Source organism: Cololabis saira, chromosome 16, assembly GCF_033807715.1.
Source record: "Cololabis saira isolate AMF1-May2022 chromosome 16, fColSai1.1, whole genome shotgun sequence".
Taxonomy (NCBI): Eukaryota; Metazoa; Chordata; class Actinopteri; order Beloniformes; family Belonidae; genus Cololabis; species Cololabis saira.
In genome coordinates this window covers 2,920,528-2,944,212 of record NC_084602.1, presented here as the reverse complement: position 1 = coordinate 2,944,212, position 23,685 = coordinate 2,920,528, and the positions used below count along the sequence as shown (strand labels likewise).

Genomic DNA, 23,685 nt, shown 5'->3' with positions numbered 1-23,685 from the left:
CTAAACAAAAATATGTTTTATCCGATTAATGGATGGAATTTTCAGTAGAATACTGGATTACTAAAATATTTGATAGCTGCAGCCCTACAATAAATGATTATACTTTTCAGTGGTGTTGAGTAGAGTAAACCAGGATGCATCTCAATGATGATTCAAAGATAACCGGCTTCAGCCAATAAGCATTAAAAGCAACTCTACTACAACTTTCCCAGAACAAAACCACATACAAGCTGTGGAAGAAAAAAAAACAATATTTTTAAGATGCATCATTGTGGTCGGTGAAATAATATTAGTAATAATAATAATAATACAACTATCCAGCTATCCAACTACACGTGTTGTTGCCTGTGAGTTTGTGCTTCACTACCGGACTCCTGTCGGCCTCGAGGTTGTTCAAGAACATCACCATAAATAAAAACCATACTGCTCACTCACCTACATACTCACTCTGCAGTTTTGGGGGACAGATAATGGCAGGAGTCTAGCTTTGATTCAGTCTCAGGGACCTGGAATGGTTGCTGCTTGTGTCTCTGCTTGTTCACGTGTCTGTTTACATTTTTTTGGCGTTGAAGACTAGCAGTGGATGTACAGGACTGTCTCAGAAAATTAGAATATTGTGATTTTCTGTAATGCAATTACAAAAACAAAAATGTCATACATTCTGGATTCATTACAAATCAACTGAAATATTGCAAGCCTTTTATTATTTTAATATTGCTGATCATGGCTTACAGCTTAAGAAAACTCAAATATCCTATCTCAAAAAATTAGAATATTCTGGGAATCTTAAACTGTAAACCATCAGCAATATTAAAATAATAAAAGGCTTGCAATATTTCAGTTGATTTGTAATGAATCCAGAATGTATGAAATTTTTGTTTTTTTTAATTGCATTACAGAAAATCACAATATTCTAATTTTCTGAGACAGTCCTGTATGTATGTATGTATGTATGTATGTATGTATGTATGTATGTATATATGTATGTATGTATGTATGTATGTATGTATGTATGTATGTATGCATGTATGCATGTATGCATGTATGCATGTATGCATGTATGTATGCAGACCAAAAAAAAAAAAAAAAAAGATACAACTTTTTAGCAATGTGATGTTTGAACCTTAGCACGCTGCTGCGGACCAGGCACACGTTTTTCTGCCGAATATGTTCACTAACACACGGGCTGTACTAACATGGATCACCCTGGTGATACGTGCGTCATATCTTTGTAGCGTGGGAACACCCACTTGCTAAAAGGTAGTAAAAATGTGAGTATGATGCAGTAGCTCCTCACGGCATCAAGTCATGTGACACATTCTGTTGCACAGCAACTGAGTATGCCAATGTTCACTTTACGAGATCTTCCTACTTTATCGTGTATTTGGGTCCTTTTGCAGAGTAAAATAATATACAGTATGCTGTGGTTCATAACTATAATGACTGGGTATTTGATTCAGGGTTGCGTTATAGAGCCCGGGGCACCGGGATCCTGCAGTTCTGCCACTATAAGAGCACATGAAGTGCCTTAAAGGAAGCTATTATTAGACATAATCACACAGGACACAGTAATCCCTCTGCAGAGACGAAGACGAAGAGAGCACGGCTAACAGAGAGTATCCAAGTGGAGGAGAAGAGCAGAAAGATGAGGACAATGTGCAACTCACTACACGTTGGTTTGTTGATCTTAAACTGTATGCCCTCCACACAGACATACCAACTCCCTTTGGGTGGATTTTTATCAAATGTGATAACGTTTCTTTAGAGTCTGATGTGGTGGGACGAGTTTTGGCTGCATCAGCTTTTCCTTCTCAGACCTGTGATCACCTGCATATATTACCCATGAACGATAGCAGCTGCACGCTGAGTGCACTAGTTTTATTTTTAGCTTTGGTTATCTCTGTGAGTCTTTAGGTACGGTGGCCGAGACCCGCCATTGCTGAAAATTAAAGAAACGCTGCAAACAAAAAGAAACGCAGCTGCAAATAAAATAAACGCTTTGCAAATAAAAACAAACGCCGCTGCAAATAAAAGAAGCGCTGCAAATATAAAGAGACGCCGCTGCAAATAAAAGAAACGCTGCAAATATAAAGAAACGCCGCTGCAAATATAGAGAAACGCCGCTGCAAATTAAAAAAAAAAAACGATGATAAAAAAGCCACAACAGAAGTGAATTACCGGGGACTATTTTTGCTGATGCACCGGTGTTTTTTACGTGAGAGGAGAAGAAGAAGACGAAGAGGACGTAAGTGAAAAGGAAGAAATAAGAAGAGCAAGGAATAAGAAGAACAATGAATGTGAAAATAAGTGAAAAGGTTAGTGTTCAATGTCGCTACGTGTCATTTTTAACATGTAAGGCAAAAATAGTCCCCGGTAATTCACTTCCGTTGTGGCTTTTTTTTTTTTTTTATTATTCATTTTTTAATTAAGTCGTTTTTTAATTTTATTTGCAGCAGCGTTTCTTTTATTTGCAGCAGCGTTTCTTTATATTTGCAGCGTTTCTTTTATTTGCAGCGGGGTTTCTTTATATTTGCAGTGTTTCTTTTATTTGCAGCGGCGTTTCTTTTTGTTTGCAGCGTTTATTTTATTTGCTAAGCGTTTATTTTATTTGCAGCGGCGTTTGTTTCTGTTTGCAGCGTTACTTTTATTTCCAGCAATGGCGGGTCTCGGCCACCGTATTTAGTTGTTGGATTGACTTTGTAATCACAAATATTTTGGGAAAAAGTCCTTCCCAGCATCTGAGCTGTCATGAGTGCTCTTTATGCAAAAACAAAAGGTTGGGCTCTTATAATACCAAAACAAAACACAATGAAAGTCAAAGCTATATGCATGAATAGTTAAAATGATCATAAAATATCTGCTTATATCAATGTCGCACAGTGAGCCTACAGCATAATTTAAAAGGCCCAAACATGTAAATTTACCTCATCTGATTCAAAAAACTAACATCCAAAGCTCTTTCACATTTATTCTACATGACTTACTTGAGTTCACCTACCAAACCTACTCTGCCTGTGACCAACTGCCCCTCGGGAACAATAAAGTTTGTTTTTTAAATTGAATTAAACTGAAGCCAACAGCTATGACAACACTGAGGGCATGTGTATCCTCTAGAACGCAGTCAGCCGCTGCTGATGGGATCCTGTATTAATCCACTGAATGAAAATAATGAGCACTTGGCAGCTGATCGTCCACTCGGTTCGTCTTTCTGTGCAAAAGTCATTCATAATTTGAAGGATTATCATGACGTCCCAAAGATCTTTGAGACGCAACGAGAGAGTTGCTGAAGAGAAGAGCGTGGTTTGGTTAGAAGTTCCTGTGATCTGGGGCTGTGGGGACCAACGTCCAGTCACACGACTCATGCTCTGGTATTTAATAGAGAGAAGCTCTAATGCAGCGCTCCAACGTCAGCCCCAGCCTGCTCTCCTCCCTGGATAACTGTTCCCTTTCTCAACACGGAGCAGTGGATAATCATCTGGCTCCCTTGGCAGAGGAAGAGAGGAGGCACTGGTGTTTAATTAATGCTGGAAAACAGTCTAATGAGTTGCAGCATGGGGAGGGAGAGAGAGGGAGAGAGAGAATGCATCACCACAGGAACTATAAGTTAGGCTCATTATGTAACAGCAAACACTGTGACTAGAACTCATAGAACCAGGTGAATCTTCTACAAAGAACATGTGCAGCGCTGACGTCTCACACAAACTAGTCACAAATCACTCAATTGTGTCTCACTCATTTAAGCTTTTTGAATCGAGTAGATTCATTTTCTTAATAGTTCCTTTAGAATAACACAATATACAGGACTGTTTCAGAAAATTTTAATATTGTGATAAAGTTCTTTATTTTCTGTAATGCAATTAAAAAAACAAAAATGTCATACATTCTGGATTCATTACAAATCAACTGAAATATTGCAGGCCTTTTATCATTTTAATATTGCTGATTAGGGGAGTGGAGTAAATTGCGATTAAATGCGTTATTTTTTTTGTCACGCTATTTTTCTGTAATTAATTAATAGTAATTAAAGCGATAAAGTCCCAGCCCTAATAATAATATATATGGTGGGAATTAACTCATGGCAGTGTACTATTCTTAGATGCATGCATGCATGCAGCAATATTAGTGGAAATGCAAGTCTGAGAAGTGGAGTAGAGAAAGGTGTAAGATGAGCAGAGAACACACACGTCCACGGCCAGGGGGTGTTGCAGCTTTTACTGTTGCAACGGGAGAAAGGACGAAGCGAGACGTTTGCTCAATTTGAACTGTTTAGTGAATGAAAAGGGTCAGCAAAACATTACAGCGTGTGCAGCTATTCAAAAGAGGTACAGCATCTTCTTCCCGCAACAGCAGACTCTGACGTCATCACGTTCTCTTCCTGTATTTGCTTCGCAAAGCATCATGGGAAAGGTAGTCCGTTTAATGTCCTCTCAACCAAATAAACTGAAAATAAGATAATTCTGGTTTTAACTTAAAATATACACATCTCTCTTAATGAATTATTATCTTATAACATTAACTTATTTATTCTCCAACAAAACCCGTTTTAACAAATAATATATGCTCTCAAATAAATTCTCAACATCCTCCCCCCCCGATAAACTACAGTTTATCTAAATTTCCAAAGGATATAACAGCTGGATGGGTCTCCGCAGTACAGTCGCCGAAGTAGTGCGAACTGCACATGACCTCACCAGGCCATCACGACCTGGAAACAGCTCCTCGATTCTTCCCAGCTTCCAGCTTTGCCTTGGAGTGTTGTCGTCTCCGATGAGTACAACATCCCCGACCTTCAGTGGCGAAGACCGTGGGGTGTCACAGCGATGGGCTGACTTCAAGTCCAGAAGATATTCTCTCCTCCATCTGTTCCAGAAGTTTGTCATAATTCTTTGTCTGTACCGCCACCTCCTGGTCATCTGCTCCTTGTTGGCTGTTGGATGTTTAGCATCAGCTGGAAATGACTTAGGAGGTAAACAAGTCAGTCTCTGACCCACTAAGAAGTGAGCTGGTGTCAGCGGCTGCGGCTCATCCACATCATTGTGGACATAAGTGAGTGGTCTTGAGTTAATTGCAGCTTCAGCTTCAGTCAGAATGGTGCACATTTCTTCAAACCTGAGTTTAGCTCTGCCAAGCACTTTCCTGAGAATGATTTTTACTGACCTTACAAGCCTCTCCCAGAATCCACCCCACCAGGCTGCTCTTTCAGCGATGAACCGCCAGGTGATGCCCTTCTCTGAGAAGAACTCTCGTAGCTGTGGATTTTTGATGCTTTTCCAGAGCTCCTTTAAATCCTGATCAGCTCGCTTGAAAGTCTTGGCGTTATCCGAGTAGATAACTTTGCATAATCCTCTTCTTGCGATGAATCTTTTCAGGGCTAGCAGAAAGCTCTCCGTGGACAGATCCGAGACCAGCTCTAAATGTACTGCTCTGGTTACAGCACACGTGAAGAGTGTGATGTATGACTTTGTCATGGAGTTCTGTGTTTTGACATAAAGCGGCCCTGCAAAGTCCACACCTGTGATCTCAAATGGTGGCGACTCGGTTATTCTGTCTTTTGGCAGCGGCGCCGTCGTCTGTTGCCCTGCCTTTGCTTTGAACTTCTTGCAGAGTACACATCTTGAAACAACTTTCTTGACCACCTGCCGTGCTCTCAAAATCCAATATTTCTCTCTGATTTGCACTAAAGTGTCTCTTACACCTGCGTGCATCATCTTCTCATGATGATACTGTCCCAACATTTCTATGAATCTGTGGTCTTTGGGCAAAATCCATGGATGTTTTTCTCTATAAGACAGCTCTGAATGCTGGAGCCTTCCTCCCACAGTGAGCAGCTCATCTTCATCCAAAAATGGTTTCAGCTCTTGGATTCTGGAGTCTTTGTTAAGGCGTTTTCCTGCTCTCAGAAGATCAATTTCCAGACTGAATATCTGGATCTGGATCACCTTTATCCAGTATTTTTCTGCTTCATCCAGCTCTTCTGCTGTTAGTTCACCTCTCAATTTTGTGCTTGAGCGGGTGTTGGTGATGAACCTCTTTATCCAAGCCGTTACTCGGAGCACTGTCTTGAGTTTGCTGTATTCCTCCAGACATAACACTGGTTTTAGGAATTCTGTGTCTTGCTTGACAAATTGTACAGCAACCTGGAATTTGGATCTGAGTTCAGTGTTCAGCTCACCTTCCTGAACCTCTTCTTGAGTGCTCTCTGACTGCTCAGGTGAAATCAGCATACAAGGTCCGCTCCACCACAATGTGCTCTGCTTCAGGTCCTTCACCATTAGACCTCTGGTGGGAAGGTCAGCTGGATTAATTTTTCCGCTGCAGTGAGACCATGATTGTGGATCAGTCAGAGACTGAATTTCAGTCACCCTGTTGGAAACAAACTGTTTCCACTTGTTAGCAGAACTACGAATCCAGTGTAGAACTATCATCGAGTCTGTCCATAGTCTGAGTTGTGTTCTGTCCAGCTGCAGTGCTTTGATGAGTGTGCTCCCCAGCCTGGCTGCTATTACAGCTCCCATCAGTTCCAGGCGTGGCAGTGTCATCCTCTTGAGTGGGGCCACCCTGGACTTGGATGCTACCAGGCTTGCGGTCACTTCTCCATCCCTTGTTTCTCCCTGCAGATAAGCCACTGCACTGTAAGCCTTTTCACTTGAGTCACAGAACACATGCAGCTTTAAATCTTGAATGTTCTGCTGCAGCATGTGAATCTTGTACCACCGTGGGATTGACAGCTGGTGCAGTTGTGGGAGCTCTGAGCACCACTGTTCCCATTTTTTTGTCAAATCATGTGGCAGTTCCTCATCCCACTTGAGCCCTCTCTCCCACATTTCCTGGAACATGCACTTTATCCTGATGGTAAAGGGAGTCAAGAATCCTAGAGGATCAAATATACGTGCAGAAGACTGCAGGACGGTGCGTTTTGTGTTCTTTCCGTCTTTCAGAATATCCAGCAGCCCCCTGAGATCAAAAACAAAATCATCAGTTACTGGTCTCCAGACCAGACCCAGAACCTTCAGCACTGACCCATGGGTTTCTAGCTGTGCAGTGCAGTCCATTGAGCTCTCCTGCCACTTTTCTTTGAGCTCAGGGGAGTTCGTCATCCATTTACAAAGCTCCATGCCTGCTGCAGACATGATGTTCTTTGCTGATGTTGTCACTTTATGGGCCTCCATCACCTCACTTGCACTTGAAATAAAGTCATCCACATAAAGTGAGGAACTGATGGTCTCCACCACTTGTGGCTGCTCCGACTTGAACTGTCCCAAATGTTTCCTTATAGTGGCTGCGAGTAAGAACGGGCTTGAGGAAGCTCCAAACACCACTCTCGTCATTCTCAGCACACGCAGCTTCTCATCCTTCTCCTCTGTGGGTGGTCCTGTGAACCACAGAAATCTCACAGCATCCCTGTCTCTTTCTGAGAGTGATATCTGCAGAAATGCTTTCTTGATGTCTGCCATGTATGCAATTTCATGCAGTCTAAACTTGATCAAAACACTCATCAGATCTGGATTCAGATTGGGACCTGTTAGGAGACAGTCATTCAGTGAGGGACTTCCTTCTTCGTGGGATGAAGCATCGAACACGACCCGCAGTTTTGTTGTCAGCTTATCCTCCCTCAATACAGCGTGATGAGGTAAGTAATATGTCTCACCTCTTGTTGGTGACGTATGCTCCCTTGTCACATCCTCAGCCATTCCTTGTTTCAAGTAGTCCTCCACTACATCGTTGTATCTGCTGTAGAGTGTAACATCTTTTCTTAGTTTCCGTTTCAAACTCTCCAGTCTCTTTCTTGCGATGCGATAATTGTCCTGGAGTGGAGGATGGTTTGGTCGCCACGGCAACTCCACTTGGTAACGCCCATCCTTGATGATGGAGGTTTCCTCGAACCGCTGCAACGCTTCCTCATCCTCTGGGCTCTCAGGCTTCTCACTTGTGATACCCAGGGATTCAAGCTCCCAGAATGCATGCAGCTGCTTGTCAATCTGTGCATCCTCACTGAGCTGAATGTGCATGCATGTGGTTTCTGTCATGCTGGACACTGTTACTGGGCCCTGCACTGCCCAGCCGAAGGTGCTCTCCAGCGCCACCAGGCTCTGTGTTAGTCTCTCTAATCGGCCTGATACTACCTGCCAGTAGTAGTCTGAGCCAATTAGTACAGAAAGTTCAGGTTTATCATCTCCAGGGAAATCTGCAAGTTGGAGTCCTCTGTTTATCATTTCTTTCTGTATATGTTCACCAGGGACTTTCATCACTGCTGTACACACTTTGGGGGTCACAACTGCCTCTATTTCAATTCTCTGCCGTTTATCCCAGATGTTCTCCAAGCTGAGTTTCACTATGTTGCGTTTCACCGTTGTTGGAGCAGAGGAGCCAAATGTGTGAAGAGTAATTGTCCCTTGTCTTGTGACAGGTAGCTGCAGCGCCTTCACCACATTCTCGTGTACAAAACTCCCTTGACTGCCTCCATCTAGCAAGCAGCGGACCATCTTCCTGCTTGTGGGCCCTACAGCCCATGCCTTGGCAGTTTGTAGCAGCACAGAGTTCTCGTTATCAGGCTTCCTTGCTTCTGCTTGGGGAATTACTGAGGATATCACAGTGTCCATGTTGGAAGAGACAGCAGGTGGGGGTGCTTCATCTTTGTCACAAATGGCAACATGATGCCTGCCTCCGCACGTGGCACATGACACGCCCTTTAACCTGCAGAACCTTGCGATGTGTTTACGTCCCAGACAGACAAAGCATCTGCCAAGCTTCTTCAGTTTCTCTTTACGTGCTGACACTTGATGGTCTGGACAGTTCTCTGATTTGTGTTCAGCGCTATCACAGAACAGGCAGGTTGGCATCTTCTGGTTGGCAGTGTATAGTGCAGCTGCTGATGTCGTACTTGGTTTATTGAATTTAAACCCACTGGATGAATATGATTTGCTGCATGGTTTTTGAACAGTCTGGTTCTCCTTTTGGTTATATGATCTCATCATTTGCAAAGCTCTTTCTCGACTCTGAACCTCTTTCTGCAGGAATTTGAGCACATGGGGCACCTTCCACGTATCCTCATCTCCCCTCTGACGGCTGTACTCAAGAGCCATGTCCTCTGGCATCATCTGGAGCAGTATTGGGCACAGCATGCCCCCATATGAGTCTGATACCACTCCCAGTGACTCTAGGCTTCTAATTTGAACTTCACATTCATCATATAACTGCCTTAGAGCACTGACATCAGATGATTTCTTCACAGGAGTCAGATTTAACAGCTTTGACATGTGAGCATTCACAATGAGATCTTTTCTTCCAAATCTGCTTTGGAGAATATCAAGTGCAGCATCATAGTTACTGTCCGTCAGTGTGAGCCCTGCTACAGCCTTTGCAGCCGTTCCTGTGAGGTAAGTTTTCAGGTATGTAAACTTCTCTCTCTTGCAAAGAGTGTCATTACTGTGAATAGCAGTCTCATACTGGCTCCAAAACTCCTGCCAGGAACTTACATCTCCGTTGAATTTCTCGATCATCAGCTTTGGCAGTCTTACAGTCGGGTTGCTGTGTTGAGAGCTTGCTGAGTTGGTGTTAGCATCACTTAGCCTAGCAGGTCGGGGATCACTCACAGTCTCATGCGCTCTGAGCACTCGGTGAGCTCGCGCTTTCATACCAATAATGCGGTCTCTGTAATCCTCTGCTTGTTCAATCTCCGACTCCACGTCCTCCAGCAAAGTGTGCTCTTCCATGATGCCGTCAAGCTCCCGCAGCCCGTCCTCTTTTGCCGACAGCACGGCCAGCATCTCTCGCACACGGCCAACGTCCGGGTCTTCCTTTAATAATTCACTGTCCATCTGATTCAGGAGTCTCGTGGTGGAACTCCGTATTGTCCGACGTTTTCTTTTCACCTTTTCAATACGTTGTTCCCCGCCGTCCGGTCGCTCCTCGGCGTCTCTATTTTCGTCCGCCATTATCTCCTAATTCCGGGTTTTCGGCACCAAAAAATGTTGCAGCTTTTACTGTTGCAACGGGAGAAAGGACGAAGCGAGACGTTTGCTCAATTTGAACTGTTTAGTGAATGAAAAGGGTCAGCAAAACATTACAGCGTGTGCAGCTATTCAAAAGAGGTACAGCATCTTCTTCCCGCAACAGCAGACTCTGACGTCATCACGTTCTCTTCCTGTATTTGCTTCGCAAAGCATCATGGGAAAGGTAGTCCGTTTAATGTCCTCTCAACCAAATAAACTGAAAATAAGATAATTCTGGTTTTAACTTAAAATATACACATCTCTCTTAATGAATTATTATCTTATAACATTAACTTATTTATTCTCCAACAAAACCCGTTTTAACAAATAATATATGCTCTCAAATAAATTCTCAACAGGGGGAAAGGGAAAGCCCCTCGTCTCTAAAAACAGTGGGCATGTGTGACCGGGCAAGTGGACTGAGTTACAGCGGCGGAGCGAGTGGAGGAGCAGCAGCTCCAGCAGCTCCATCAGGTGACTGCACCTGGGGGAGCCATGGACTGTATGTACACAGACTGTACAGACTGTTGTAGGCAGTACTCGAGTTGTAAAATAAAATCGGGGGGGATGGTGGATTTGATCATATGGGGACAGATAATTTGTGCTGATTACAAATAATATAATATATTACAAATAATAGCAGTGACCAAAACACCTGCAGAAATACTGCAGGAATGACATAGCAGCAGTTAAATGCAGCCTTCTGTAAGCTTTAAATATCCACTGGGCTTACATCAAATACATCAAAACACAACAATAAAAAACACTTTTCTGAACTTATCAATATGACTCTGTCCTTCACAGGATAAGTAACATGAATCACTGCAAAAACTCACAATCTTAACAAGAATATTTGTCTTATTTCTAGTTAAAATGTCTCATTTTAGTAAAATAAATCTCATTACACTTAAAACAAGACTCATCACTGAAAAAAACAACAATTTTCACCTGTTTCAAGTAGATTTTCACTTGAAATAAGTAGAAAAATCTGCCAGTGGAAAAGGATTTTTTTGCGTGTAATGAAAAGATAAATCTTGTCCCACTGGCAGATTTTTCTACTGATTTCAAGTGAAAATTTACTTGAAACAGGTAAAAATTGTCAAATAAGTAATTTTTCTGGTGTTATTTTTCTGGTGATGACTCTAAATGTTGAAATATCAGTAAAACCACATTCATTGATGAAATGACATAAGGGATGGAAAGGGGGGATGGCAGTTTTACAGGGGGGATGATTTGGACCGTTTTTATTTCAGGGGGGGATGCCATCCCCCCTCATCCCCAGTACTGACTGTATGTCCACAGACTGTACAGACGGTTGTACGGCTGTAAGCGTTGTGTTGGAGACTGGTGGGGTCCAGCAGACGTACCGAGCAGCGCTATCGATGCAGGAATGTCAGCGCGCTGTGGGCACGACCTTTGCTCTTCTTTCCACTGCTGGTGGCATTTCCCACATTTAAAAAGCGCTGCTTTTCAGTTGCACTTCTGTCCTCCGACAACTTCCGCTGGCGTAACCGTGGGAAACGCTACTGTCACAGTAGCAACAGCTACAAAAGAGATTACTAAACATTTTAAACGACTTTCAGTCCTTTCACATGGCAGATTGCTTGCCAGTAGATTAAGTTTCACGTAACACACGTCGCTGTAAACGAGAGCGAAGGATGGAAACAAGAGTAAAACAGAGTTTGTTGAACCGTATCGTGGTGTAACTACAGGTATTAGTGTCACTGATCTCAAAGCACCATCAACTTCTGATGCAGCAAAGTGACAAATGCAGATTTGCACTCATTTAAACGGAGCGTTATGTTTCCAGCAGGGGCTGCTAACAGATCAGAGCCTCCGGGACCCAAAGAGCAACATTACATAAAGGATTACTGGGAGAAAAGACTTTAAACGCTGACTGTTTGAACATCTGTTCACTTCTGGTCTTCAAACCAGGACAGACGTGATCCAGCAACGCGCTGCAAACCAGCGGACAACAACCCAACAATCACAACACTGGACACACTTTACACAAATCCCCACGTTTCCAAACACACTGTGGTACCAGAGGCACCTGCACATTCTCCCTTGGATTTTAAAACAGGATTTTTTAAATGATATTCCATTTCAAGTCAAACTGTGGTAAACTGGATGATATTTATTAAAAGAAAAACCAAAACAAACTAACAGTATATTAAGAGCAGCATGAATCAGATCCATTGTCCTGGCAGAGTGCAGCAGCTGAGTTTCTCTGAACAACCGGAACATTGTTATTACTGTCCATCACCAACGCAGATAAGATTTAAAAAGAAAAGAGACTGAGAGACCGTCTCAGAAAATTAGAATATCGTGATAAAGTTCTTTATTTTCTGTAATGTAATTACAAAAACAAAAATGTCATACATTCTGGATTCATTACAAATCAACTGAAATATTGCAAGCCTTTTATTATTTTAATATTGCTGATTATGGTTTACAGTTTAAGATTAAGATTCCCAGAATATTCTAATTTTTTGAGATAGGATATTTGAGTTTTCTTAAGTTGTAAACCATGATCAGCAATATTAAAATAATAAAAGGCTTGCAATATTTCAGTTGATTTGTAATGAATCCAGAATGTATAATATTTTTTGTTTTTGTAATTGCATTACAGAAAATCACAATATTCTAATTTTCTGAGACAGTCCTGTACATGAGAATTGTATTGATTTTTGCGAGATCTTGTATGGATATCGGGTCAGACTGCTCCTCTCCACAGGGACATCTTTTCCACGACTGCTAGATGTATATTCACATTTTCAAGGATTAGCTACACACTTTATTGGTCAGTGTTAAATAGTTTGATGCCAGTTGAAATGTATTAATCACTGGAGTATTTTTCCAACAGGAAGTGCTTATGAATTTCCTGGTATTTAATCCCAGTGATGACCTTGTTTCCCTTCGTTTTGTATTTTTTTGTTTAAGTTTATATAGAATGAGCAGTCGGCCTAAAGGAAGTGGATTAGTTGGATCTCTATATCGTTTTCTACTCATAAGAATAATCAGTAGAAAACGATATAGAGATCCAACAAATCCATTATTCCTTCAGTTACAATTGTTGAAATGTCAGGAATTAGTAGACTATAGTATTCTGTAAATTATGTTTAAAGCTCATAAAAAAACTACCAATCATCATTCAGAAAAGATTTGAAAAAAGAGAAAGCAAGTATAACTTAAAAGGAACAGAGATCTTTAAAAACCCAGATCCACGACTACATTTATGGAACGTGTTTCTGTGAAAGGAATCAGTTTATGGAACAATCTGAATAAAGAAAACAAAGAATCTAAATCAAACATTACATTCAAAAGAACAATTAAAGCCTGTATGTTAAGTAAATATAATGAAATATGTTAGTTAAGTTTGATTGACATACCCCTAGACAGCGGTAATTTTATTTTAGTTTTTTATTTACTTAGTTGTTTTTTTTAATTTGAAAATTATGTTATTTGTGAATTTATTAGATAAGATTATTCTTCTTTCTGCTCCCTTTTCATTCACAATTTATGAACATTTGTGTTTGTATTGAATTGTTTGTTTTATTTTTTGAATGAAATAAAGAATGAAATAAAGAATGAAATGAAATGGCGGGACTTTACTGGTGTAATGGAAAAACTTGCACTTATAAATGTATGTTATGCACCAAATAAAACCTCCCTGCGCCCCCATCTCCATGTCCTCAGGTGTCATGTAAGCGTCGCTGCAAGGCCCAGGATAAACTTCCTCTCTACCAGGACAGACGGCAGTGCCATGGAGGCCTCGTCCACTTCACTAGTGTTTAGGTTACAACAGTCACAAGTCACAAATGACTCAATAGTCTCTCGCTCATTTAAGCTTTTTGAATAGACTTGATTCATTTTCTTAATGGTTCCTCTAGAATCAACACATGAATATACTGCTTTTGCATATCTTTAACAAAAAACCCCCCTAAGCGCTCCATCTACCTTTTAATGTTTTGCTTCCTGAATACAGAACTGCTCCTCAGCGGGTCGGAGATCACATTCCTGTAAAGTTCCCTCTACACACTAAAACCTCACACCTGACACAGGAAACTCCTGCTGCCGTCTAGCCTTTTGTTTACGTGGCGGAAGACATGACGATCAGATTCCAGAATTAAATCCCCAGCATGACGGTGACCACGTTTACATGCAGTCAAGATTGGGGTTAAGGTCAATATTCCAGTTACTGAAACATTGGGAATAATCTGTTTACAGGGTTATCCCTGTATACCGGTACATGGTAATTAATCATTTGGGATATCTGGATCAAACCAGCGACATCATGAACATCATGACGCAATTCCTGTCATTTCCGCTTCTTCTTCCTGTATCCAAATCCAAAACAACAATAACAGCAGCACGGAGGTAGAAGTCGCTTTTTCCAGCGTCTTCCAGCGGAGCTTGATCTGGTCTGGCGTTCCTACAAATGCTGCTTCACCCAAGTTTCCGCTCACCTTCTTGTAAATCTTCTATCCCGGTACTTTCTACCGTCTACAAATGACAAAATGTTCATATCCTTCATTCCATTTATGAAGTGATTAGTCTCCTCCTGGTCTTGTGTTTCTCCGTGTTTATAAGAACTTCCTGGACTCAAAAGACCAAGATTTCTTGCAAAAAGACAAATTCCTGTTCCTTTTGATGACCAAATATTCGTGTTAGAAAAGGAGTAACCCAGGGCTCATATTGGGGTTTTTAAAAACCGGAATATGAGCAATTCGGGTTATTCAAAGGGGTTATTGGTGTTTACATGGCCGTGCGCAACCGGGTTATTGCTAATATTCCAGTAGGGCTGTGCGATTAATCGATTTTAAATCTAAATCGAATTTATTAATCACAATCGATGTTAAAAAAAGGAAAATGGATTTTCCTTTTTTGCAGCTGGCTGCATTACAGACAGAGCTCGTCTAGTCATCTTTGTTTGGTCAAGAAAATTGTAAATGTTGTCACTTTACTAAACTCAAGGAGGATTTACAGTATCTTTCAATTGCACTTCATTCCTAATAGGGATAAAAATATTTGAAACAATTTATTCCATTGTCTTTTGTAGTTTTACCAAAAAAATCGAAATCGAAAATCGGGTTTTCAGAGAAAAAAATCTGGATTTTATTTTTGTCCAAAATCGCCCAGCCCTATATTCCAGTTAGAAAAGGGTTATTGACTGCATGTAAACGTAGTCTGTGTAAACAAGAAATGCACAAATACCAGGACAACGGTGATGTAAAAGGGCACGTTTTGTCTCTGTTCATTATGTTTGACCAGAAACAGCCGTGCACCAGCAGGACCACGGTTATGTTACTATGTAACTGATGGTGCCACTCTCTATGTGCATGTGGTGGTTCCTGTGGTGCATCATCATCACAACGTGACGTAACCAACCACAGGCCTGGCACACACAGGGATGGATCACTCCATCAGGACAACGGAAAAGAAATGCTTTGTATTTCACGGAGCCACCAGAGAACTTGCTCTATTATGGGATACGTATTGGCTGGTTTGTCTCAGTGGAAATGGATTATTTCCTGGTTTGGGCTACTTGTCGGAGGAAAACCAGCAACAGAAAGGTACATTAGTACATGACATGTGGCATTGAGGAGCTGCACTTTTTATTCTATTTTTTTTTAAGTCATTGATGGTAAATGCACTTTTTCTCCAGCTACTTCAGTGTCTCATGGATCTTGAAGAAATATGTCTGGAGCCGCAAAAAATTAAAAGTCTTGTATAAGCCTTGGAATGAAGGCAACTAGGGGTGTAACGATACACTAATCTCACGATACGGTACGATACGCGATATTGAGGTCACATATTATAGCAGTATTTTTTTAACAACCTTGAATGAGAAACATATGACTGGAAAAAAATAGTCTTTTATTTGAAAGACACAAAATACAAAACAATGCTGTGCGTTTGCCCTTTTGTAATGCTTTATAACTCTCTTCTACTCTTCTACTCCAAATGACATCATTGTAGGCTGCTGTCAATCTTGTCAGGATGTTTCAAGTAAGCATCATGCCAGCACATCCCGTGTACAGCTAGATTAACTAAGACCACTAGGAACAGGACAAACAGGAAGATGTGGCTGCACAGAGCCCCTGCCAGTTCCAGTTGGGTGAACCGTGTGCCCCGGTCCCCCCGTGACGTGCACAGCCTGGGATTCCCTGCATCCTTCTATACTGGACAGGACGCTGAGGAATGGCTGGGGATTTAATCCTCCAGCTTTCAATTGTGTTTTACACTTTTTCCTCCTCCAACACCCAGGAATAACTCTGGGAAATGATGACCGGCCCTCAGAAAGAAGATCAGACCAGTTTCCTCTCCAGTGTTTGGTACACTTAAATGTTGAATTTAAAAAAGGAAAAGTATATAAAATAAAAAAAAAATAAAAAAATTAAATATATATATATATATATATATATATATATATATATGAATACAATAAATATATGATATATTAAAATATGATATATTAAAAATGAATATATAAAAGAATATAATAATTATATATATATTATATATATAATATATAATTATTATATAATTATATATATTATTATATAATAATATTGTGATCTTTAATGCAATTACAAAAACAAAAATGTCATACATTCTGGATTCATTACAAATCAACTGAAATATTGCAAGCCTTTTATTATTGCTGATCATGGCTTACAGGACTCAAACCTGCGCTGCCTGCACGAGGACTACAGCGTCTAGAAATGGCGCCGGCTCAACCCACTGAGCTATGCAGGACGCCACATTTATCAAATATTAACTACAGTGCTTAGCCATTTCTGAGATTCCTGCTATCTTCTGAGCAATAAGCAATAAGCTAAATAAGCATGAAGGGAACGATCACAGAAGTAGCCATGTTGTTCAGATTCATGTTCTTCTTCAGGAGGGTCTTTCTTACTGAATAGACTCCATCATAAATTCACAGTTGTCGACAACAAAGACAGAATCTCTGCAAAGACAGAATCTCTGCAAAGACAGAATCTCTGCATTCTCAAACAGTCTTTTCTCGCTCTTGTTGTGAAACAAACCTGAAATCAGATTAAATATTTACTATCCGCCATCCAAAGTTTCCCTTTTCTTTAAATCAAAAAGAAAGAAAAACACGTTCTGTCACCTTTCTCACTCCGTTATAATCCACCTTCCCATCCATTTCATGCACACCAGACGGCCCGGGCCTGGTGCAAGACGGCGCTTGAAAGCAGGATCTAACTTTAACACGGCCCGCTCCGAGCCAGCAGCTGTGTACACACCCACAACATTCATGCAGAAAAACTCTCTCAGCACACATTTTCTCCTACCGTTAAGAACCCGGGGAATGAGCTGGCGCTCATGAACGTTGCTGCGTGATCCAATCTGAACCAGACATATGGACCGCACACATTTAACAAATTCGCACTCGTAACTTGTTTGTAGCGAGAGGGGCTGGAAAACTGTAAAAAGACACCTTATGGATCGGGTTTCTCCTGCAGGGAGGACATGGAGGGGAGGGAAGACGAGGAAGTGTGTTGGTGGGCTTCAGCGGCCAAACAGAGTCCAGAGAAAACCACAGTGAGAACTGGGGACAGCATTGTACATCTCTCTCTTTCTATTTATTGCTCCGATTTTTTATTTTTTTTTTCCAGAGCTGCTGCCCATGGAGGTCAGACACAGATCAGTCCTCCTACATATGCCTGCAACATGAAAGCAGGCTAATTCTGGCTGAAAAGGCTGACATCTTCACTCAGAGAATGCACCGGTCCCTGGAGGGGTTGGTGTTGCCGCCTCAAAAGGGCCAAGTCACGACATTTAAAAACTAAAACCAGAATAAATTCAGTCGTTCTTTTTACTTTTCTTCATGACAGAATATATAAAAACAGTTGGACGTAGTGCTGAGCAGTATGACCAAAAATGTATATCACGGTATTTTTCTAAATGATATCGGTTTCACGGTATATCACGGTATTTTTTTTTTCATGCACAACTGGGTGTTAACCACATTTTCTAATGATTTGGAAAGGAATTGCTGCAGTAAATTGGCTTAGAATGGCCTATTTTACTGTCATGAGGAGGAAATATTGTAGAAAAACATTAATGTCCACACTAGTATAAATACAGGTTTGCATGGCGTCACAAAATGATGCAATGAGGTGGCTGCACTTATGCCCAACCCCCCGGGCCATAGGGCCGGGGGGCGGGGTATAGGGTCGGGGACATTTTTTAATTTCCCAGCATTATGTTGTTTTGGTTCCACCTCCTGGTGAATGTTAGGTAAAATTCTTACGTGGTTACTTTTTGGTTGGCCAACGATTTATGTTTGTGGTGCAACAGTTACGGAGCGGCCAGTCTATTTCCTTATATTACAACGCCGTTATTAATTGTTCGTTTTTTTCCCCACTTATTCCACCGAACACCAAAAGTGTTTTTTTGCCATTTTCGGCCGAACAATTTCGGTTACCGAACAATCGGTGCATCACTACTGCTAAACAGTCCCCTCACAAACAGTGTCCAGCGGCGCTACGTTCCGCGGCACGGCGTTCCCAACGTTGTGTACGCTACTGTACATACTCACCGGTATTACGGTATATGAAAAATTCATATCATAAGAAAAATAAACACTGGTGTTCGGTATGAACCGGTATACCGCCCAGCACTAGTTGGACGGACGATTGTGACATCTTCCATACATTTTCGGAGAAGAGTCTTGTTAATCTGCAGGATAAACCAACCTGGCAACACCCGGCCCGGGCTAGCTAGCGCGAGCTTAGCGGGCCCGGACTAGCTAGCGCGAGCTGGGGCGTAGGGCCGGGCCGGCGGGGCCGGGGGGGCGGGGCATAGGGCCAGGCGGCTGGGCATAAGGCCGGGCCGGGGGGCGGGGCGTAGGGCCGGGCCGGCGGGGCATAGGGTTGGGCCAGGGGGGCGGGGCATAGGGCCGGGCAGGCGGGGCATAGGGCCGGGCGGGGCATAGGGCTGGGCCGGGGGGGCGGGGCATATGGCCGGGCGGGCGGGGCATAGGGCCGGGCGGGGCATAGGGCCGGGCCGGGGGGGCGGGGCATAGGGCCGGGCGGCACGGCATAGGGCTGGCCATAGGGCCGGGCTGGGGGGGCGGGGTATAGGGCCGGGCGATTGGGCATAGGGCCGGGGGGCTGGCCAAAGGGCCGGGCCGGGGGGCACAATCTCCCATTTTCTTGCTGCCAGTGTGTGTCTGTGATTGTTCTAACTGTATAACCTGTAAACCTGCTCCCTGACCAGGATGCAGCTTCTGGACCCGGGGATGAATCTCTGCTAACAACGTCAGGTTCATCTCCCCCAGGAGGAGGATTAGGGCCAACAAAATATGCTTCTAGCTTGGGCAATTTGGCTTTTTCTTGCTCCCTTTATTCTTTTTCTTTGCGTTTTATCGCTCCACTTTTGTGTTTCTAACTCCCGCTCATGTTTAGGCTGTAGGATTACTGCGCTCTGTTGACAAGTGATCGATGATGACGTATGACGTTGATAAACGGCTGTTGATGACCACGATTTTACCCAAAATACATTTGGAGATTCAAATGTTAACTGTGAGTGTGAAAATCTCAGCACAACATATTATACAATGCTTTATATCTAATATGAACCAAGTGGTGCCACAACATTTTTTTAATAAAATCTGGCGGGCAGGGCCTGCTGCCTCAGGGGCCCCGTTGGGCCCCGGGTCGGGGGAGTACGGCCCCCCCAGCCCTCCCTGAAGCCCCGCCCCTGAGCTGATCTTAAATCATGGGACACATTATGCTGCTGAACCTGGACCTGACTAGCTACAGCTCCCCCAGATCACCACAGTGTCTCCACAGACTCGCACAGCCAGCCCTGGGTATCATGGGTCATCGCTCCTCTTACCCTGATGTGCCCACACCTTTGAAACAGTACATTTCCACTCAACCAGCCATTTGTCCCTTGCTCTAGAGTTCAATGTTTACACTAGGGCTGAACGATTAATTGCATTTGCGATAATATCGCAATGTGATAAAACGAGATTTTCTAAGCGCAAAGGCTGCGATTTGACCAGTCACGTGATCTGGTCACGTTGCGACCGAACAGAGCTGGCAGGGAAAACAAGTCAACAGTGCCGTGTAACCTAAATCTACCATGGTCTCAGTGTTAGGGCTCGGCCAGGCGGGGCTTTATAAATTTATTAAATATATGAGCGCGGAGTCGGCGTGGCGAGGAGCACGAGCCGGGGGCGCGTTGGCGGACAGTGGAGTCGCTGTGAAGCCTGATTTATGGTTCTGCGTTGAATCGACGCAGAGCTAAGCCGTAGGGTACGCGGCGACGCGCGCAGTACGGAGCGCGTCGCCGCGTACCCTACGGCGTAGCTCTGCGTTGGTGTAACGCGGAACCATAAATCAGCCTTGAGCCAAACCTGCAGCTCGTCAGCTCATCAGGAGGAGGTTAAAGGTTAAACAGCGGGGCTGCCAGTTGTTCATTGCTGGTTGGTTTTGTTAACTCTGAGCTTTGTTAGTTTGTTTGTTAGTTTGATGGTGGGTTTTTTCTCCCTGTGATTTTTGAGTTATTTGTGAAGAAGTACTGAGTTCCCTGTGAGGAAGGTTTTTTTGTTCCCTGTGGGAGTTTTTTCTGTGTTTTTCTATTAAACCACGCCTCGTTTTGGCTAAAGTTTAACCCGGTTTGGTGTCGTGTGATTGGGTTCAGAGAACGACCCATAACACTCGTGTGTACAGAGGTGTGTAGACGTGTTAAAGAGGTAAAGACACAGATTTGTTTTCTTTATTGTTGTAATCTGTGCTTTAAATAAATCTGACATTGTTTATTATAAAACAAGACTGATTTATTGCTTGTGTATTTGAAAAATAGATGAGAACAGGACCTTGAAAAAATAATCGCATATTAAATCGCAATCGCAATATTGAGGAAAAAAAAAAATCGCAATTACCGGTAGATTATTTTCAAAAATCGTTCAGCCCTAGTTTACACACCCAAGCAAACGGAAGCCTTTATGTTCTGTTAGCCTCACTACTAAGGGATCTTCTTCAGGCAATGTACTTGTTTTTTTGTTGCAAACCACTTTTCATCTTTAAGTATGAACATACTTCCAGGTTTGTTAAGGTTTTGGATAGTTATTACTTATAAGAAGTAACTCCAACATAGTATCCCCCATGTTTCTGTCTGTTTGATTGTTGTATAAGCTGAAAATACTAAATAAAAAGTTTAAAAAAAAAAAAAAAAAAAAAGTAACTCACTGGATCAACTACTGTGACATTTGTAACCAGCGAAAACATATGATCACTGCAGTAAGGCTGAAACGATTCCTCGAATAATTCGAATAATTTGATTACAAAAAATGCGGCACAAGACGCTGACGCCACGCATGTAAAGGAAGAATTAAGAGGCGGCAGATATGTTTGGTTTTAACTAAAGGAAAAGGCAGAAAATGTGAAAAGTGTGGCAGCATTTCCAGCTGGACACCAAGGCAACACTGTTGCATGTTTCACTGTAAGACAGAGCTGATACACAACAGTACGTCCTCAGCGCTGCAGCTTCTCCACCAACACCCTGTTACTCCCAGAGGGAGGACGTCACCCAGACACGGTACAATTAAGTTAATGTAGCACTAATTAATGAGATTAACGTTACAGTACCTTGATAACATAACGTTACCCTGTGGAGGACTAGGTTTCTATTAATTATGACGACTGTCGATGCGGCAAACGCATTTAATCTGTAAAAACACAGAGCTGGAGAGTGATGAGGGTGGAAAATAAAAACGCAATAAAGCTAACTGGGTAGTTTTCAATTTTATCTCTGTAGTCATTGATGGATAAAACATCAAGTAGCGCTGGTGCCTAATGTGCTCCAATACAGCAGGTCTCATCATTTTATTTTGAACACTGCCAAAACTCAAAATCTTATCAAGACTTTAACTTAAAACTTAACTAGAACTTAAAATTAGCTTGATACAAATGAAAGTTCAATTAAAACACGTGGGAAAAACACCTAACCTTTTAAATGATGTGTGTTATCAGGTGTAATGGCATTTTTAGGTTAGAAATAAGAACATTTCCAGAGAACAGATCCTTAGTTTTTCGAGTGAAGGCTGTGAATTTGGTCGACTGGTGTAAGTTCAGGGTTTTTAAATGCACAGCCATGAACCTACTGGATTATATAATTTAGTCTTAGTCATGTCAATTAACCTCTTATGTATATTTATAATTGCTCTTTAACTAAACAAAAATGTTTTATCCGATTAATGGATGGAGTTTCCAGTAGAATACTGGATAGCTGCAGCTCAGCAGATCAGTACAGGATCTTACTTGGAGGGATTTCTGGGTTTGATCTCTGCACATTTCTTTGAAATCACATGCAAGTGTGATGTGATACAAATGCAATTACAAAAACCTCAAAATGAAATTAAAGTCAGATTTAAAGGAAATCCAGAGATGGAATGGACCACAGCTTCGACGCTCCTCCGTTGATAATCAAGTAAACACACACACACCGGTGGGTTTCAGGGGTTATTTCCTGCTAGTGACCCTACCGTATCACCCAGGTCACACTCCATCCCATACACCCCAACCCCGGCACGTTGTTTCCGTGCTCCTTACCCTTGAGCAGCGGCAGGGGCGTGAGCTCGATGGGTTTGCCCTGAGAGCGGAACTGGGACGAGCTCTGCGACCTCTTCTGCTTGGCCTTCCGGACAGACTTCCGTGAAAATCCGTCCACTTTATCCACAGATGGAGATGTGGTCGGTGCCGAGGACATAGCCCTGCTGGAGACAGACACGGAGGGTGGAGGGTTAACGCGGGCACCGGGACAAGCACTGACACATCTCTGAGTGCGCTAACGTTAAAAATGATGAGCCAGAGAAACATCAACGGGAGCAACATTTCACTGGAGATAACAGATGAGACGGCTTCACGTAAAATCCTTAAACACGCCCATTCGTTTCTTCAGCCTCATTCCTCATTCCTATTAAAAGTAACTTTCTTATTCTTTCAATTTAAGAATTAGAGATTTTATAGCACTCAAATACTCTAATAAATTAAGAGAATCTAAACCTTAACCAATCATTTCTCTCAATAGATGGTTTCTCATCCCCTTAACCCTGTACTGTCTTCGGGTCAAAATTACCTAATTCTCCTGTCCTTCTTTCCTCCTGCTCTCTCCCTTCCTCTTTTCTCCTTTCCTTCTTTCTTTTCTCCCTTCCTTCCTTCTTTTCTCCCCTCGTACATTCTTCCCTTGTTTTCTCCTTTCTTTCCTTCCTTCCTCCCTTCCTTCCTTTCTCCCTTCCTTCCTTCCTTCCTTCCTTCCTTCCTTCCTTCTTTTCTCGCTTCCTTCCTTCCTTCTTTTCTCGCTTCCTTCCTTCCTTCTTTTCTCCCCTCGTACATTCTTTCCTTGTTTTCTCCTTTCTTTCTTTCCTTCCTTCCTTCCTTCCTTCTTTTCTCCCTTCCTTCCTTCCTTTATTTTCTCCCTTCCTTCCTTCCTCCCTTCCTTCTTTTCTCCCTTCCTTCCTTCCTTCCTTTTTTTCTCCCTTCCTTCCTTTTTTTCTCCCTTCCTTCCTTCCTTCCTTCTTTTCTCCCTTCCTTCCTTCCTTTATTTTCTCCCTTCCTTCCTTCCTTCCCTCCTTCCTTCCTTCCTTCCTTCTTTTCTCCCTTCCTTCCTTCTTTTCTCCCTTCCTTCCTTCTTTTCTACCTTCCTTCCTTCC

The 23,685-nt window shown here is 42.4% G+C and overlaps 1 protein-coding gene across 2 annotated transcripts in view; it reads right to left on the bottom strand.

Annotated features, from left to right (window-relative positions):
- Window positions 1-23,685, bottom strand: part of ppp2r5eb (protein phosphatase 2, regulatory subunit B', epsilon isoform b) — a 60,057-nt gene that overhangs the window by 19,108 nt on the left and 17,264 nt on the right. Inside the window, exon 2 of one of the 2 annotated variants that reach the window (XM_061742926.1) lies at window positions 22,586-22,749. In XM_061742926.1, the coding sequence (XP_061598910.1) occupies window positions 22,586-22,742 (157 nt within the window). In that variant the 5' untranslated portion in view covers window positions 22,743-22,749. Of the gene's footprint in view, window positions 1-17,314; window positions 17,332-22,585; window positions 22,750-23,685 lie in introns of those variants that run through there. The other variant, XM_061742927.1, reaches the window with a different exon arrangement.